The sequence below is a fragment of the Phaseolus vulgaris genome, chromosome 9 (genome assembly GCF_051622355.1).
Source record: "Phaseolus vulgaris cultivar YP4 chromosome 9, ASM5162235v1, whole genome shotgun sequence".
NCBI classification, from domain to species: Eukaryota; Viridiplantae; Streptophyta; class Magnoliopsida; order Fabales; family Fabaceae; genus Phaseolus; species Phaseolus vulgaris.
The window spans coordinates 39,120,065-39,137,198 of NC_143506.1; the positions used below are offsets into that span (position 1 = coordinate 39,120,065).

Here is a 17,134-nt window from a genome sequence, read left to right on the forward strand (position 1 = left end):
ACTACAAATACTGGTAGAATCCAACACAATTCCTTAGTTTGGGCAGCTAAAGAAGGAGAATTGTTTTCAGTAAAATCTGCTTATCAAGTTCTACATTGTCTACACCCTTTGAAAGCAGCCAAGCAATGGAAACTTTATGGGAAATAAAAGCCACCCCCAATGCTTTAATGTTAGCTTGGAGAATCCTGAAAGGGAAAATACCAACTAGAACTAATCTATAGAGAAGATGAATAAACTTACCATCCTCTATGTGCCCCTTATGTAATCAGAAAGAAGAAACGGTTAACCATCTATTTCCAGAATGTAGAATAGTCTTTCAAGTGTGGTCTACGACGTATCACAACCATATGAAACATCATCTTCTACAGTTCGTTTTAGTGCGAAGAGAAATCGTGTTTGGAAAGGGGTTTAGGTAGCGTGGTATGGAGCACCTAGAATCAAAGGAATGATGTGGTGTTCAAAGAAGGAAAGGTGGATGCATAAGAGGTATTTAGCCTTGCACAACTAGAGGCTAGGACTTGGATGAGGATGAGAATAAAGAACTTCAACTTTTCCTATTCCAATTGGGTGCTTTACCCTTTAATTTGTTTTCATTCCTTAGGTCCTTAATGTTTAAATAGATGTTGCCTAGGGAACTCTTGTGGTAAACTGTGGTTGATGGAAGTGGTGGCAGGTTAGGAGAATGGCATGGTGTTATAGGAAGACTCAAGGAATATATGTGGAGCGTCTAAGGTTGATAACCAAGTAAGAAGGAATGGTGTGAATGGAAGGATTGCAGCACTTTTGAGCAATAATAATTTAAGTGTCACTGTTGTTGCTGCACAATAAAAGCTGCATAATTGCTGCCTAACTACTGCATAATATTTGGGTAAACAGTTTGGCTTATAAATAGCAATATATAATTGGTAAAATCTAGCTAGAACTACTTAACCTTCTTTTTCATTGTTTCTTAGGATTGAACTGAGTTTGTTTATAAAAGGTTGTCACTCCTGTTTTGTTTAATTATATTTATTTATTATTGATAAAAAAAAATTATATATAAATTAAAAGTTGTTAATTAAAAAAAAAATGAAAGTTGAAATATATCACTTCATTTTTATTCATAACATTTAAAAAGGATGTTAATTTTATTGTACAAGTATGACATGGAATTCATATAATGTTACCCTAATAATTTATATTTATTTTAGATAAACTATATGTACTATGCCACTATGCGTATGCTTTTCTTGTTTTATTTTACCAATTTTGTATAATAATATATTTTGTACTAAATTTACAAATACATAATTTAACACATACTTTTAATGATTTTTTTAAAAATTTAATTTACTATAAAAATATATCTAAAAAAAGATTGCAATCACACCTGGACAATAATTTAAAACAATGACACACAAAAAACTGTGTTTGTTAAGGTTCATCAGTTGTTAAACTAGAATTAAAAGCGTCTAAATTTGTAAGTTGTAAAGAAATAAACATAGACTTACCTAGATGTTAGAATAAGTTCATTTTCTACATCTTCACTCGATAATGTGATAACTATGGATATTGAAAAACTAAAATTTGGGAGTAAAATTAGTTTACATTCCTCAAAATATTTATTTTAATTTTTAAAAAATTTAATACAATTTTCTTTCTTGTATTTTAAAAGAATAATGTGTGTTCATAGTCTTTTAAAAGAATAAAAATACATTACATTTTTCTGTTATAAAAAAATAAAGTGTCATTAGATTAGATGAGTTTTACGAGAAGAGTAAGAGACTCTTGTGCTGAGTTATGAAATATATTTTAGAGAAATGATATTCAAACATCAAATGTAGGTTAATATGTAAAAAAATTGATAACATTCAAGTAAAAAAAAATATCAAATTAATAATGTAAACAATAAGTATGAGTTTAAATTGTCATTAGTATAAATATTCTGATAAACTTTAGGATATGAACTTGTTTAGGGACGACTAATATATAGTCTCACATAATTTAGGGATTGATGTCAATGACAATTTAATTACACATTCCTTCCTTAACTCATCGAGATACCTTTTAAAGATAAAATCGTGACAAAATACCGACCTTCAAAGCTGACAATATCTCAAATGTAGTGATTGATCTCAAAACTGATATTTCCAAAAGTGCATGACTTGTTTCCATGGACACCACACGATATAGAACTTCATCTTTATACTTTTTTGATAAAAAAAAAACAAAAAATTATTTATTAAAATAATCTCCCATCTTCACTTAACCTTTATGACTTATATGGTTTAATGTGAGGTATAATGGGTAAAGAAAGTTTTCCACTGAACACATTAATACAACTACCTCCATCAATAAGAAGAATACATAAATTTTCATTTATGAAGCACCTAATATAAAAAATAAAATTTTATTTGAATTTCATCAATCAGTATATCAAGAATTTACAACATTTAAACTCAAAGTTAAAGACATAATAAATCTAAACTCAACTCAAAATGTCAAAAATATAAAAAAGTTATAAGACAAAACAAAGATTTTTTTATTATATATATATATATTATTCGGATACGGTTTCAAAAAATCACGCCACCTGATTCCGTCACTTCCCCTAAAAGCTAGCCAAAGCTGATTCGAAGATAGAGATAGAAAAAAAATGAGTGAAGAAGCCAAAAAGGGCATTGCCGGACCTCTAACGGCGAGGCCCAACACCGATGACCGGAAGCCGTTACCCTTACCGGCGCCGGCCGTCCCTCCCAAGAAGGTCATCATCAAGAGCGCCGACATGATCCCCGACATGCAGAAGGAGGCCGTTGATATTGCTGTCGCCGTTAGTTTTAACAACTTTCTTCTCTTCCATTTTCTTGGTTGCATGGTTCACCCTTTTGGATTCTGTTTCTGGGTTTGTTTTTGCTTGCTGTGTTGTGTCGTAAAGCCTTTACTTTTTTGCGGATTAATCAGGCCTTTGAGAAGTACAATGTAGAGAAAGATGTTGCGGAGCAGGTAAAGAAGGAGTTCGATAAGAGGCACGGTCCCACTTGGCATTGCATCGTTGGTCGTAATTTTGGTATTTCATTTTGTTCTTTTCTTAATTGTTATTATTTATTCAATGATTTCGGTATTCGGGTAGACTTGGGTTTTTGGTTTCTCTACTAGAAATCGAGTGGATGTAGATCTGTGTAAGCTAATTCTTGTTTGCTTCTCTGCATGATTGGACTTTAGAAGGGTTGCTGAAACCTAGGTTTTTGTTTTTGGCTGCATATGGTTGATTTTCTAGTTATGGAATAAGATTTTGCGGCCTTCTTAGCTTGATTTTCCAGAGGAAAATTGTGAGCTGAATGGTATATGAATATGTAGATTAGTTGGTGTGATTTGTGTTGCATTTATGAGTCACCATGACTAATGTACTGTTGTGACAGATAAGTTGTTCCACTTTGATTGTGCCATATAAGCTGTAGAGGATGGGATTTTCCTTTGTGGGTTTCAGAAGTCTTTTCTTGTATTAGTGCTTACTGGAGGAGAAAATGGTTGAATGTAACGTTGACTATTTACATTTTGACAAATGCTCCCTGATATTCCATGTTAGTGCTCTATGATTCTGGTCTCCCAAAATTTATAATAGCTAGGGGTCTGTTTGGACAAGCTTCTTTTTCCCTAAAAGGTAAGCTAACTTTAGCTTATGGATAAAATTATTTTATTTTTATTTTATTTTTCTTTGCTAAAAGTCCTCATGGAGAAGAACGTCCAAACAGACCTTAATTACCTTTGATACTCAAATGCAAACTTGATGCATGGAGAGGGCCAGTCACGTGGGATGAATTCACCGATGTTCTACATTTGTACAGAGGGAAAATATATGGTCTATCGCTTGGATTAATAAAGAGCTAATGACACTAGGGAGTGCTGGGATTCTCTAGTAGTATCTAGTTGGAGATTAGGAATTCAAGCTTGAAGAAATTATGACTGGATGAGTTGTTTTGCTGTGAATGAAGGGACTGTTTCTATTATATCTTCTTCCCTGCACTGCGTGTTTGTCTTTCATTTCCATTGAATATCTCAATGTCAACAGGCCAACAGGCCTGTTGTTTATTAACAAGAACCTTTTTCTAGATTGAAAAATTATTTACAATTGATGCTTTTTCTCAAGTCATAAGTATTATCCTGTGCAATTAATCTTTCTAGCATCATTTACAGTCCATAGTCTCTGGGGCTTAATCAAACTTACACTCTTTTTTTGATCTGGCAAAGTAGTTAGTCTGTAAGTATGATAAAGCTTCAAGGTTTTGAGTAGTCAGTTATCTTACTTGAGATAGAAGTATGGAAAATATGCTTAAGAGATAAATTTATCTCTAATCTCACTCATTCATTCATTCATTTATAGGAGTTCCTTACATCAAAGATACAAAGAAAGTAATGATTAATCCTACACATATAGTTCAGATAGTTAATACACAATTATGACAATCTTTCACATCTGTTTTCAGTTACCCTGTTATGTCAAGGAAATATGACTCTTAGACCAACTCTATGAGCAGCTAGTTATGATTGATATAGTTAGTTAGTCCATTAGTGGGTTACTTAGTGAGTCAAGTTCATCATGACTCCTGGTTGAGAAGGATTTTATCTTGTGATTTGAGAGGGAATTTCATAGGCCATAATGAATGTGTTTCGGAGGAGAGGCAAAGAGAGGGATAAGGGAGTAAAGCTAGAGGAAAATGGGCCTAAAAAGGACCTTTGGGTGTATGAAAGTAGAAAGAAACTTGTGGCAAGCAAGGAGAGAGAGAGAGAGGCACTGGGAAAGGAAATAGCAGAATTGCCAGGTGGCAGTGGGAGAATGGAAGAGGGGGAGTGGGAGTCATGTCATGCTAGATGGTAGAGATATGGATTATTTGGCGGTATAACAAAATGGAGGGTGTTGAATATTTTATCAAAGTGGGTCAGGGTGATTTTATGGTAAGGAGAGGAGCTGGTTCTCTTTGAGCAGTTTAACCTCCTTACCTACTGTCTTTCATTCTTCACACTGTAAGGAGCATTGCTCTATTCCAATACCATTTAAGATTTTTTCTTCAATTCACTGCAATAAGGAATTCATCTGTAGGTGGGAGTGTTCTCCTAATATAAATAGTTGTTCAAGTCTTGTTTCATCCGTAGGTGGGATGTCAAAAGCTTTTTCAAGAAGCCACTACACTACCTCCTACTAGAAGACGTGATCATACAATAGAGATAAAGGAAAGCCCTCAAATACCAGATATCAAGCCCTATAGGTACCCCACCATCTAAAGGATGCAATAGAGATGTTTGTGAAGGACATGACTAAGTGTAAGTCCTTACACTATCTTTGATTTTAGATTAAAAAATGGGATTTGGAGTTTTGTACTGATTGTAGAGCCCTTCCATAGCATTACTACCCTCAATAAATTCCCAATTCAGGTTATAGAGGAGCTCTTGGATGAATTGTATGGTGCTATCATCTTTTCAAAATTGGTTGTTAAAATCTGGATATCACTAAATTAGAATGAGGAAGAGTGATATTCATAGGATGAAGTTCAGAACTTATGAGGGATATTATGAATATTTGGTTATGGCCTTTGGGCTGTGGTGTCTGAATAAACAATGGCAAGTCAAGTGTTAAATAAATTGATACAAGATTTGACAATTAAGTCTGGTGTTAATCCTATTTCATATCCAAATAGGGTTGTTTGCAGCATGAGTGGAAGCTGTTCATGCCTGCACAATCTAACACAATCATGTCCGTTATAGCATATTTCCACTTTTCACCATGGGGTTGTCACCTGGGGGTACTCAACTTATTAGAGGATTGTGGTTGTTTTCTATTGGGAAGGTACGAGAAAAAGTATAGAAAGTCATACGCAGAGGTGTGAGGTTTACCAGCAAAATAAATATCAAGCTTTGAAGCTTGCTGGTCTGCTACAACCTCTTCCAATTCCTACTCAAGTTTGGTAGGAGTTATTGATGGATTTCCTGGGAGGGTTGTCACGATCAAAAGGGAAAGATACTATATTAGTGGTTGTGCACAAATTAACTAAATCAGCACATTTTCTTCCTTTGAGCCATCCATTGTGGTAGAAGGTGTTGGTGTATTTATTGCAGAAATCATTTGCCTTTGTGGTTTTATGAATTCCATAGTTTTGGGTATGTATAGGGTGTTGTTCATGAGTAAATTCTGGAAGTACTTATTTAAGATGGCTGACACAAACAATGGATGGGCAGAAGGAGGTCACTGATAGGACCATTGGGTCTTATTTAAGATGCTTTGTGTATGGCTATCCTAAACTCGTGGACTGGATTATGTGTGGGAAGAATTTTGGTTTAAAATTGTTCTCACAATGTATTTCTTGGTATGGATTCCATTTAAGGCACTGTATGAGAGGGATCCCCGCCCTTGGCATGCCCCCTCACCTGCCACCATAGTCAAGTATCATCTGGTTGGAACTTTAGTACGTGAAGTGGATCATTTGCTTTTGGAAAGAGATGCAATCCAAGAAGATTTGATCAACAATTATGCAAGGCTCAGAATTCTATGAAGTTGTTGGTGGATAAGAAAAGAAGGGAAGTCAAATTTGACATAGGGGAGAAAGAGGGTTTATTTGAAGGCGCAACCTTATAAGTACAAGTCCTTTTGAAGTTAAGGAGAGGATGATTGGGCAAGCAGCATACACGTTGGACTTGTCTGCGCATGGAAGCTGGTCTTACCTTGCCAAGTCGTCACAAATTCCTTGTAGAGTGGTGGGAATTGCAGGTGATGCCTCAAGAGATAGTGCAAGTGCATAGGTTGATGAATGGAACCACTAGTATTGGTAAGTGGGTTAACCTCCCTGATCATGAGAATATATGGGAGGCAGTGTTCTGGATAATGTTTCGCTGATTTTCACCTTGAGGACAAGGTGAAATTTATAGTGTTAGTATGAATGGGCCTAAATAGGCCTATAGGTGTATGAAAAGAGAACGAAACATGTGGAAAGTAAGGATAGAGAGTAATGGGAGTGAAATGACAGAATTGACCGGTGGCAGTGGGAGAATGGAAGAGGAGGATGTGGTAATCATGCTAGAAGAGATAGAGAAGGATTATTTGGGGGGGAAATAACAGAATGGAGGGGGCATAAACAGATTCTTGAAAAGTTTCAAGGTGGTTTTGGGGTTAGGAGAGGATCTGGTTCTCTCTTAGCAGTTTATCATTCAGAGCTAGTAATCTCAGTCTTCATATTGTAAGGAGCAGTGCTCCATATCATCACTGTTTAATAGTTTTCTTCGTATTTGTCTTAAATTCACTGTACTGAGGAAGTCATCCTTATGTGGCAGTGTTCTCCTAATATAAATATCCATTACTGTTTTTGTTTCAATTTGATTTCTACCAGAATTCATAGTGTTGTGGGAGAGCCTTACTGAAAGTCCAGGGAGTCAGTTGTACTCTTTTCTGTCAATAGAAAGAAACTATTATTTCTACTATTAACAAACTGCTATTGATATTGCAGACCTAGACTAGCTTGCACACTGTTCTGTTGGATAAATTTTTGGTACATGTATGAGAGTAGAATTTTATAGTTTTCAGTTTTTCATTTATTTGCTTAGAAAGACTTTGTAATGTTCAGTATCATCCAATGTACTTGTGAAAATTTTCTAACATCCATATATAAGCTTAGTTGCACTTGCTCAATATTTCAAACTTGAATGTAATGTTCAGATTCAAGGTCAGCCACTAGGATTTTGTGATAATGAGTGTTTATATGGAAAATTACTTCAATTCTGAACCTTTTACAGAAAACTAGTTTGTTAAATATATGATTTGATTACATTAAATAGAAAATTAGGATATGATATGATTTTATTACATCAAGTAGGAAATATCTTAGCAAATATTTATCATTGTTAGTTATTCATTTTGTTCCTCATTATTGTATCTCTCGGGTAACTGCCATTCTCTCCAAGCATTTTTGTTCTCTGGTAGCTGTCATGCCTAGCATTTTTGTTCCCCTGGACCCTTTGAACATTTTGCTTTCTGGCATCCACTTTGCTCTCTGAGCATTTTTTCTCTCCAGCAGCTTTAGGGTCCTCTGAGCACTTTTTCTCTCTGGCAGTTTTCAGGCCTAGCAAGCATTTTTGCTTTTCAACAGCCACCGTGCCCTCTGAGCAATTTTGCTCTCTGGCAGTTGCCCTTGGAACTTTATCATCTCTATAATAGTATACGCTTTTGGCACCTCACTGTCCAACACTAATCACCATAAAGCATTGTTAATTGTATTACTTTGTTTGTAATTTCCTTTTAGCTTGAGTGACATCTTTAAATCACAAAAAGCATCTGATCCTGAATTGTGTCCATATAGCTTGAATATTTACCTCTCGCTCTGTCTCTTCACTACATACTGCAGATTCAAGCTACCTAAACTAAGCACCCTATTGTACGGAGTATGGAATTGTATAATATTTGCATTACTAAGTAAAACCTATTCTTAACCAATGTTATTAAATGGTGGCTATGGTGAAATTTCCTTTTAGCTTGAGTGACATCTTTAAATAACAAAAGGCACCTGATTCTGAACTTTGCAAACGAGGACCTTCATGATGCGAGAACCCTAAACCGTGAAAACATTAGAGAATGAGGCTACTTTCATTTTTTTCTTCTTGTACCTTCTATTTTTTTTAATCTTCCTTTGTCATCTGTTGTTCTACTCTTCCCTTTTCGAAAATTCTACTCCATCTAGTTGCTGCTCAATTTTTTATTTTGAATTTCAGAACCTATTATTTGGTTTTTGTTCTCAGATTGCTTATTAAACATTGTTCCCAATTATTTCACTTACAGAATAATGTCAATCACCCAAATCCGAAAAAATGCATCCTCAAACTTTGTTATTAATGCTAAGGGTAACAGGTCAGATATAAGATGGGAACACTTCACAAATGTCAAAGAAAGTGTGTAAAATGAAATATTATTGTTTTTGTGAATTATGTTTTTAGACTTTATGCGAGGACAACCATGAGACTTCTATAAATACTTTGTCATTATGCTATTTTTAATATTATGTCACTTTTGCTGTTTATTTTTTAGTTTAAAAAATTTGTCCGCCATGGCTTCTGCCATAGGCTGCCACGCTGTTGATAACGTTGGCCTCAACACAATCATATTGTTTATCCATATAATACAGGTTCAATAAAGTTACTTGTTTATCTGATGACTGTTTGAGTGTGTAGCATAACTTCTCTCTTATGCATACTTAGGAGAATTGGCAATGTGATTTGGAATAAAGCACAATATTAGCAGACTAAATTTTGAGTTTTTTAACTTCTTTAGTAAAATGGTGTGTCTAAACATGCAGCATTCGATGAATGGTAAATGAAGGTGATTCTTCTCCCATCATTTTTTAACTTTAAATATCTGTGGTGATTCTTTTCCCATCATTTTAAATCAGTTTTATGGTTAAGAAGAAAACAGTGTTTCATTGAATAAGAGTATCACCAGGGTTGAATTATTTATTTACTTTCCCGACTCTAACTGGTCCTTTCATAATACCCAGCTTTTATTGAGCTTAAATTTCTACTCATGCTTTTGTACCGTAAACATAGTCTCAGCCATGAGCAAAATAGAAGAAGAGGTACTATTCATACAACAATTTCGTATAACATCTCTTTTCACTTCTATTTCTCTCCATCACATCACTCATCTCCACACTTCTCTCTTGTCTTATCCCATTGTTATAAAATTGTAGGAAGTTGTATACAAATAATTTCTCTAACAGGAATCACTTTGGACAGATAATCCTATTTGCAGTTTCTTTTTTTCTTTTTAAATCTTTTAAGCCAGTACATATGAGAATGCCACTATGATTAGATTAAAGATAGCATTTTACAGTTACTGATGTTAACTTTTAAGTGCATGTTTGGATGATCTGGGTATTGACATGGTTTATGATCTACTTTATTACATTCTCTTGTCAACACATCATAGTCTTGACGATGAGATCCAGAATTTTGAATACTGTCTTCTTGATGCACAATCTTACCCCATCCAGTACCCTACACACTATTTATTAGCTTTTTCAATGAAATTCGGACAATTAAAGCAAATAAGGACAAAATTGCTAGTTCTTTCTAGCTTACTTGTATTCTTTGTAAGAGTTGTAATGTTTAGAAGAACAACACAATTTATTACTGAAGTGCATCCATGGACTTGTTTTCCTTTTTTTGCAGGCTCCTATGTGACTCATGAAACAAACCACTTTGTTTATTTCTATTTGGATCAGAAAGCGGTTTTACTCTTCAAGTCTGGCTAGTCCAATTGTGGTGGCAAAGAAGTTGACAACAATGAGATTTGTCTTGTGATTATGCTCATGTATTCAGTCCTCCATGTATCATTGTGCTTGTATATTTGATGTCATGTAAACTAGTTATCAGTTTGGATATGAATTCAAGGATCACTTCATTTTGAGATTAGTGTTTTTTTCTTCTCAGGAAATTTTTAAGCAGAAAATATTATTTTAAAAAAGGTTTTCTTATGCATGTAATAGTATTTTCGGAGATATTTTTCATGGAGTGTTTTTTGCATTTTTGGCAGTATTAGGTAAGAATATTTATTCCCATTCTTCTTAAAAGGTTATAAAAGAAGTTTTGGACATCTTTCATTCTCAGAAAAGTTATATATGGACACAGGGCTTCCGTAAGAGGGTGTGGGAAGGTTAGATTTCTACAGGAATATGAAGTTATTTTTATAATATTCTGTAACTTTCATTTTAGTCTTTGTTTGAGAACTTAAAAAGTATTTCTAGAAATATTAAAAGTTAATCAAATAATCTTTAAGCATGCTTAATAATAACATCTCAGTTATTATACTTCAATAAATATATGATTATTGTAACATTTCAAGAATGTATGATTCTTAAGAATTTATTTACCCAGCACAATTACAACACATCTTCATAACCTCTGTTTTCAAATTTTTCCTTGTCAACTCTTTTATTATTTGATGCCTAACGCGCTCAATTCCTCTTCCTCTTTTCCTTCAACTTCTTGTTTTCCACTTCATTGTGTCTTTGGAAAAAGTTACAGGTTTGAAGTGTTTTTTGCATATTACAGAAATTTCAAAGTGAGTACAAATTTTATGCATCTCATTTGAAAAAAAAATATCTTTTCACAATGAATAATAACTTGCAACCCACTTTTTGTATCTTCAAAACATTATCTGAGGTTCTTGTTGCTACAAGATGGAAAGAGAAAGGTTATGGGATATATTGTTAATAACACGAACTATTGATTCTGTTCTATAACTCTTGTGAACAAATATTAACAGAGATGCATGCATGATGTCATGAAGGAGGAGGAATAGATGGGGTTTCACCTTAAGTAGATGTTTTGGTACCGCCAATAGTTCTATATAACTATAGGAGTCGAGTTCAATGATAGTTTATATACTTTTTTTTCTCTTTAACCTACTGGAGCGTTTTTAGAAGATAAAATCGTGACAGATCATCGATCTTCAAAGTGAATGATATCTCGAATACGGTAATTGACCTTAATAATGTTATCTCTCAAACTTGAGGTCAAAGCAAAAAGAGAAAAAAAGATAAATTAAAATGTTTTTTGAAGATAAAATCGTGACAAATCATCGATCTTCAAAGTGAACGATATCTCAAATACGGTAATTGACCTTAACAATGTTATCTCTCAAACTTGATATCGAAACATAGAAAGAAAAAGAGATAAATTGGCTAAATCTTCCCATTGGTTACTTTCAAAACAGTTTGCTTAATATACTCTCCTTTGAAGAAAAAGAAACATTCAGCAGTAAGTTACAAAAACAATAACTTAATATTATCAAAATTTCTAACCAAATGGTGTGGCCTTGCATGGTACCAAAAGACAGAAAACAAAGTTCATCCGCACAAACATCATTCTATCAATCACAGCCAATGCTGCACCTAATTTCTGTCGTGCAAGGATTCGCCACCATTATACCACATCAACATATTCTTCAGAATACAACTTTATTTTCGTCAAAATAAAATTCTTAAATTCAAAAAGCACTAATTTTATTTATTTATTTCATAATAAAAACAACATATTCTCCAAACCAGTGCCTATGGTGGGCCTCTTGCTGAACTCCGAAGCATTCTCTGGAGCGTGTGGTGTGGTGTTGCTGTTTCTACACTAACCACTGCAACTCTTTTCTTTCTTCTGCATTTCTCAGCTTAGCCACAACCCCACATCGCTTTCACTTCCCCGAAACCCAACATAATCATCATCAAAATTTCATATCACACAGGTAGATACAGAGAGAGAAATTACAAAAAAAAATGAGTGAAGAAGTGAAAAAGAACATTGCCGGGACGCCAACGGCGGGGCCCAACACCGATGACCGGAAGCCGTTACCGGCACCGGCCGTTCCCCCGAAGAAGGTCATCATCAAGAGCGCCGACATGATCCCCGAAATGCAGAAGGAGGCCGTTGATATCGCCGTCGCGGTTAGTTTTACGACTTTTCTCTCTTCCTTTTAATTGTTTCATGGTTCACCCTTTTGGATTCTGTTTCTGGGTTTTTTTGTGCTTGCTGTGTTGTGTCGTAAAGCGTTGGCTTTTTGACGGATTAATCAGACCTTTGAGAAGTACAATGTGGAGAAAGATGTTGCGGAGCAGATAAAGAAGGAGTTCGATAAGAGGCATGGCCCCACTTGGCATTGCATCGTTGGTCGTAATTTTGGTAATTCGTTTTGTTATTTTTTATTCTTATTACTTGTTCTCAATGATTTGGGTACTTGGGTATACTCGGATTTGTGGTTTAGGTTATTTTCCTCTGCTGGAAATTGAGTAGATCTAAGGTTATGTAAGTTGGTCCTTGTGTGTTTGCTTCTGTTGGTGGTTGGAATTTAGAAGGATGCTGAAACCTAGGTTTGTTGTTGTTGTTGTTGTTGCATATGGATGATTCTCTAGTCGTGGAATAAGATTTAAAGGCTTTCTGCTTTTTTATATTCTCCAGCAGAAAATTGTGAACTGAATGGTATGTTTAGTTGAGTTGGTGTGGTTTGTGTTGTGTTGATGAGTCACAATTACTTATATACAGTGGACCTGTGGTGTGTGGTGACAGACAATTTTTCCCCCTATGCATTGCTGGGGACAAATGCTCCCTGATATTTCATGTTAGTGTCGGCAACTTGATGCATGTAGGGCCTGTCATGTTGGATGAAATGTTCTTCAATGATGTTCTGTATTCTTCAACATATGGTATAATTGATAATGAGCTAAAGAAAATTAAGGGTGCTACAGTTTTCAAGTTATATCTAGTTGGACACTAGGAATTCATTCTTGATGAAATTATCACTGGATGAGTTGTTTTGCTGCGAATCACATTGCTGGGCCATTGCTTTTATATCTTCTTCCCCTCATCATCTATCTGTCTTTCATTTTCTATGGATATCTCAGTGTCAACTCTCCATTCTGCAAGCCTGCTGCTTGTTAACAAGAACCTTTTGAATATCGAAAAAATATTTACAATTGCTGGTTTCTCTTGAGTCTTAAGTTTTTTCTGTCAAGTTCAGTGCCATTAATCTTTCAAGTATCATTCAGTCCATAATCTGAGGTTTTTGCTTGAATATTTATGTTGTGTAATTGCACAATGTTATTATTATTATTAATGTTATTATTCAAGTTCATGTTGATGAAATTATTGTATCTTTTCGTGATCTGGTAAAGTAGTTAATATGTGGGCATGATAAATCTTAAGGTTTTGAGTAAGTCTATGGTTGGTCTCTTTCTGATGTTCTGCTTTTCAAACTTTTAGATGATTCACTAGTTGATATTAATTTTAAAGCAGAACGAAGAGCTCTTTCTTTCATGGATTATCTTCTCTATTTGTTTTAATCTTCCATATCAATTTCTTGTACATGTATTGTGTAGAATTCAAGTTTTAATCTTTTAAACTTGGGTGTGATGTTGATGTCAGAGGTCAGCTAATAGCATTTTTTGAATAGGAGTTTAGTTATGTAAAAACCATTTCCTACTGGGTTGGGTTGGCTTTATGGATCAAATGATGTCATTTCGTGTTGCCAAAAACAAACTATTTGGAGATAAGGTTGTTCATAAATTTATATAATCTATTGCAAATTTACAATTGCAAAAATTAAACTGACAAACCAACTACCAAAAATACTGAAAAATCAATCTACCTTCTTTCCCTTAGCAGACACTTGTTATCCAATTCATCCATTCTTGGTCTTATCTGTTCTTGTAATACAAGTTCAACAAAGTTCTTTGTTTTCCATTTACATTTCACTTCATAACATAACTCCCTGTGTTATTCGAATGTAGGATTAGCTATGTAATGATTGGCATTACAACACAACGTAAGCAGAATTAAATCTGAAATTTTCAAAAAAATTTAGTAAAATGGTCTCAAAATGTGATTCTTCCATCATTATTTTAAATTAGTTTTATCATTAAGTATTACAATTTAATCATGAGTATTTGTTTCATTACATGGAAGTATCCATATATAAACCTTCTTGACCCCTCTATTCAGTTAACAAATCCTTTCATAAATCAAATTTTAATCAGGCCATGAGCATAATAAAAGAAGAGTTATACTCATACCATTAGCACAACAGTTTTCTACAATTCTTTCTTCATAACTTTTTCAGTCTCTCTCTGATATAATTATCTCATTCCATACTTCTCTGTCTTATCTTCACATCACATGATTACTTAAAAAATCTGTACGGATTTTTTGTTTAAAAATAATGTCTCAAAGAAGAATCAGTTAGGCAGATTTTGAATTTTCAAACTCAACAGTGTCGCATATTTACACACAGAAACATGAGACAACAAAAACTCATAGAAGGAAGCACTAACATGTCAAAGTTGTAACAATACCTTTGTTGTTGACACCGAATAAACACTTCAGTTACTCCTAGTTTCATTTTGCATTCTTTAAATTTTTTTATACAAATATTGATGGAAATACCGTAATTAGATTAGTGATAGCATTTTACAGTGACTCATGTTAACTTCTAAAACATTGATTTACTCTTTTGGTTAAAAGTTGTTTTTATGTTAATTTTATACATTTTTTCCATATCTCGTTTTATAAGATTTAAATCATGTCTAGAATCATATCCATGTTCTGTGTTGTGGTAAATGTGTTAATTTAGGTCGTAACCCTAGAATGGGGTTACAATATTGTAAATAATGTGTGTATAAACAATGTAGTCTGGTTGTTTTTCTTATGAAGAACCTTGAGAGCTCCTGCCATTTTGAGGCCTCAAAGACAAAATATGAAACCACAATCATGTGTATCCATGACTCTAAATCCCTCAAAAGAAAGAGTTGAAATGAATAGATAAAATATATTTCTGAGATATCTATACAAATGTGATTTCAGTCTCAATTTATAGACGGTTTACGACCTAATTAAGGAAAGAAATAATAGGTAACGAAAGCAAGAAATAATAGGTAATTAAAGCTATAAAAATCAAATAACTAACCGATATCAGATATCAAATTTGTCCTGATAAATAGAGAATGAGATATGCACTTAATTACGGAATAATTATCTCCTAATTATGCAATAGAGAGGAATATCATTGGCTCAAAACTTATTAATATTAGGATTCTTCCTTATTCACATAAATTTGTTCCCTTTTAATGCCAACTTAGATAGATCTTGAGAGACATGTTGAAAATTGTATCTTAGAAGTTATGAAAACCAGTTGCGGCTATAATGGGATGGGAAACTTTAAGGACTATGCCATTAGCCCAAGCAACTATGGTTTCAAATCTAGTTTCAGTGATTTACTGTTACTGACAGTTATGATTATGATCAATTTCATTGCTATACTAATCACCACATCTCATCTTATTCTTGGTGATCAGATTCAGAATTCTGGATACCATGGAGTTTGCAATGCACAACTGTCCATAATCTAACCAAATTTTGTACAGAATCTCGTATATCATGTCATGTCATTGAACAAACACTATTCTTTTTTCAATGAAATTCAGATTAATGTAAATGAAGACAGTTTCTTGTTCTTTCTTAGCTTGGTTATATTTTCGTTACAGTCACTATTAAAGTGCATTCATTCATGAACTTCTCTTCCTTTTTGCAGGCTCATATGTGACTCATGAAACAAACCACTTTGTTTATTTCTATTTGGATCAAAAAGCGGTTTTACTCTTCAAATCTGGCTAGCTTTATTGTGGTCGCAAAGATGTTGAGAGCAATGGGAATTATCCTGTGATTGTGCTGCTGCATGCATGCACTCCTCCTTTGTATTAATTCCACTGACATGCAAAAATCTTTGCTGGACATTCTTTTTCTTGTATATTTGATGTCATTTAAACCAGTTCTTGGTTTGGATAATATATATATACATATATATATATAGACATATCTAAGGATTAACTTAGAAGGGTTTTCAAAAAAGAAGATATTGTATCTTAAAAAAGCATTTTTTTCTGAAGCATGCACTGAAATTCTGTTTCAAGCAAATAAAAACAATAAAAGTTTTTTTATCAGTAAAAATAAATAAATAAATGTGAATCACTTCAAAAAGAATAAATAAACATAAACATGAACTATTTCAGAGTAAATAAATTCTAAATAAATAAAAACAATAAAAAAAAATATCAGAAAAAATAATAAATAAATGTGAACCATCCTGAAATGTTTCAACCCTTTAAAAAGAACCTCCAAAAACTCCTCCTAACAAAACAACCTTAAGATTCCTACCAGCAGTAACAAGCACCCCACCACACAAGGAAAAAAGCCAACACAAAAAATATTAAATCAAATTCATACTGTATTGGTATAGACTGAACGATCAATACCTGTCTTGACTCATACGATTGTGTCGATCGATGGACCCACATCCAAGTGGGTCAACTGATATTTTCGGTCCAATCACGCTTAATTAAGGTCAGTAAATCTAAGTCATCCTTAAGAACTAGGTAATACACCTCTAAGCAAGATCCATCTCACTAATCTGACCTAACAAGTAGGTCCATTAAAATAATATAAATAGCGCACATTCCAAAAAACAAGTACGTCATTTATTACTGTATTTTGACAACCAAGTGTCAAACCTCCTTTGCTGACTTGAGCGTTGGAGTGTCTTCTGCAGGTATCCTATGAAGACCGAGTAATCGAACTGCTAAGA

At 33.9% G+C, this 17,134-nt stretch overlaps 2 protein-coding genes across 2 annotated transcripts; both read left to right on the top strand.

Moving 5' to 3' along the window:
• Positions 1–2,553: 2,553 nt before the first annotated feature.
• Positions 2,554–10,606, top strand: LOC137820374 (uncharacterized). Its single transcript, XM_068624432.2, has 3 exons — positions 2,554–2,809; positions 2,941–3,046; positions 10,183–10,606. The coding sequence occupies exons 1-3, from the start codon at positions 2,636–2,638 to the stop codon at positions 10,263–10,265; spliced, it is 363 nt and encodes a 120-aa protein (XP_068480533.1). The 5' UTR covers positions 2,554–2,635; the 3' UTR covers positions 10,266–10,606.
• Positions 10,607–11,828: 1,222 nt separating this feature from the next.
• On the top strand, positions 11,829–16,321 carry LOC137821716 (uncharacterized). Its single transcript, XM_068626443.2, has 3 exons — positions 11,829–12,449; positions 12,579–12,684; positions 16,085–16,321. The coding sequence occupies exons 1-3, from the start codon at positions 12,282–12,284 to the stop codon at positions 16,165–16,167; spliced, it is 357 nt and encodes a 118-aa protein (XP_068482544.1). The 5' UTR covers positions 11,829–12,281; the 3' UTR covers positions 16,168–16,321.
• Positions 16,322–17,134: the final 813 nt, after the last annotated feature.

Bases quoted from the DNA above. Each gene is read 5' to 3' on its own strand.
- LOC137820374 (XM_068624432.2), top strand. From the start codon at position 2,636: ATGAGTGAAGAAGCCAAAAAGGGCATTGCCGGACCTCTAACGGCGAGG. The intron at 2,810-2,940 runs GTTAGTTTTAAC...CGGATTAATCAG, and splicing joins CCGTTGATATTGCTGTCGCC to GCCTTTGAGAAGTACAATGT. The intron at 3,047-10,182 runs GTATTTCATTTT...CTTTTTTTGCAG, and splicing joins CATCGTTGGTCGTAATTTTG to GCTCCTATGTGACTCATGAA.
- LOC137821716 (XM_068626443.2), top strand. From the start codon at position 12,282: ATGAGTGAAGAAGTGAAAAAGAACATTGCCGGGACGCCAACGGCGGGG. The intron at 12,450-12,578 runs GTTAGTTTTACG...CGGATTAATCAG, and splicing joins CCGTTGATATCGCCGTCGCG to ACCTTTGAGAAGTACAATGT. The intron at 12,685-16,084 runs GTAATTCGTTTT...TCCTTTTTGCAG, and splicing joins CATCGTTGGTCGTAATTTTG to GCTCATATGTGACTCATGAA.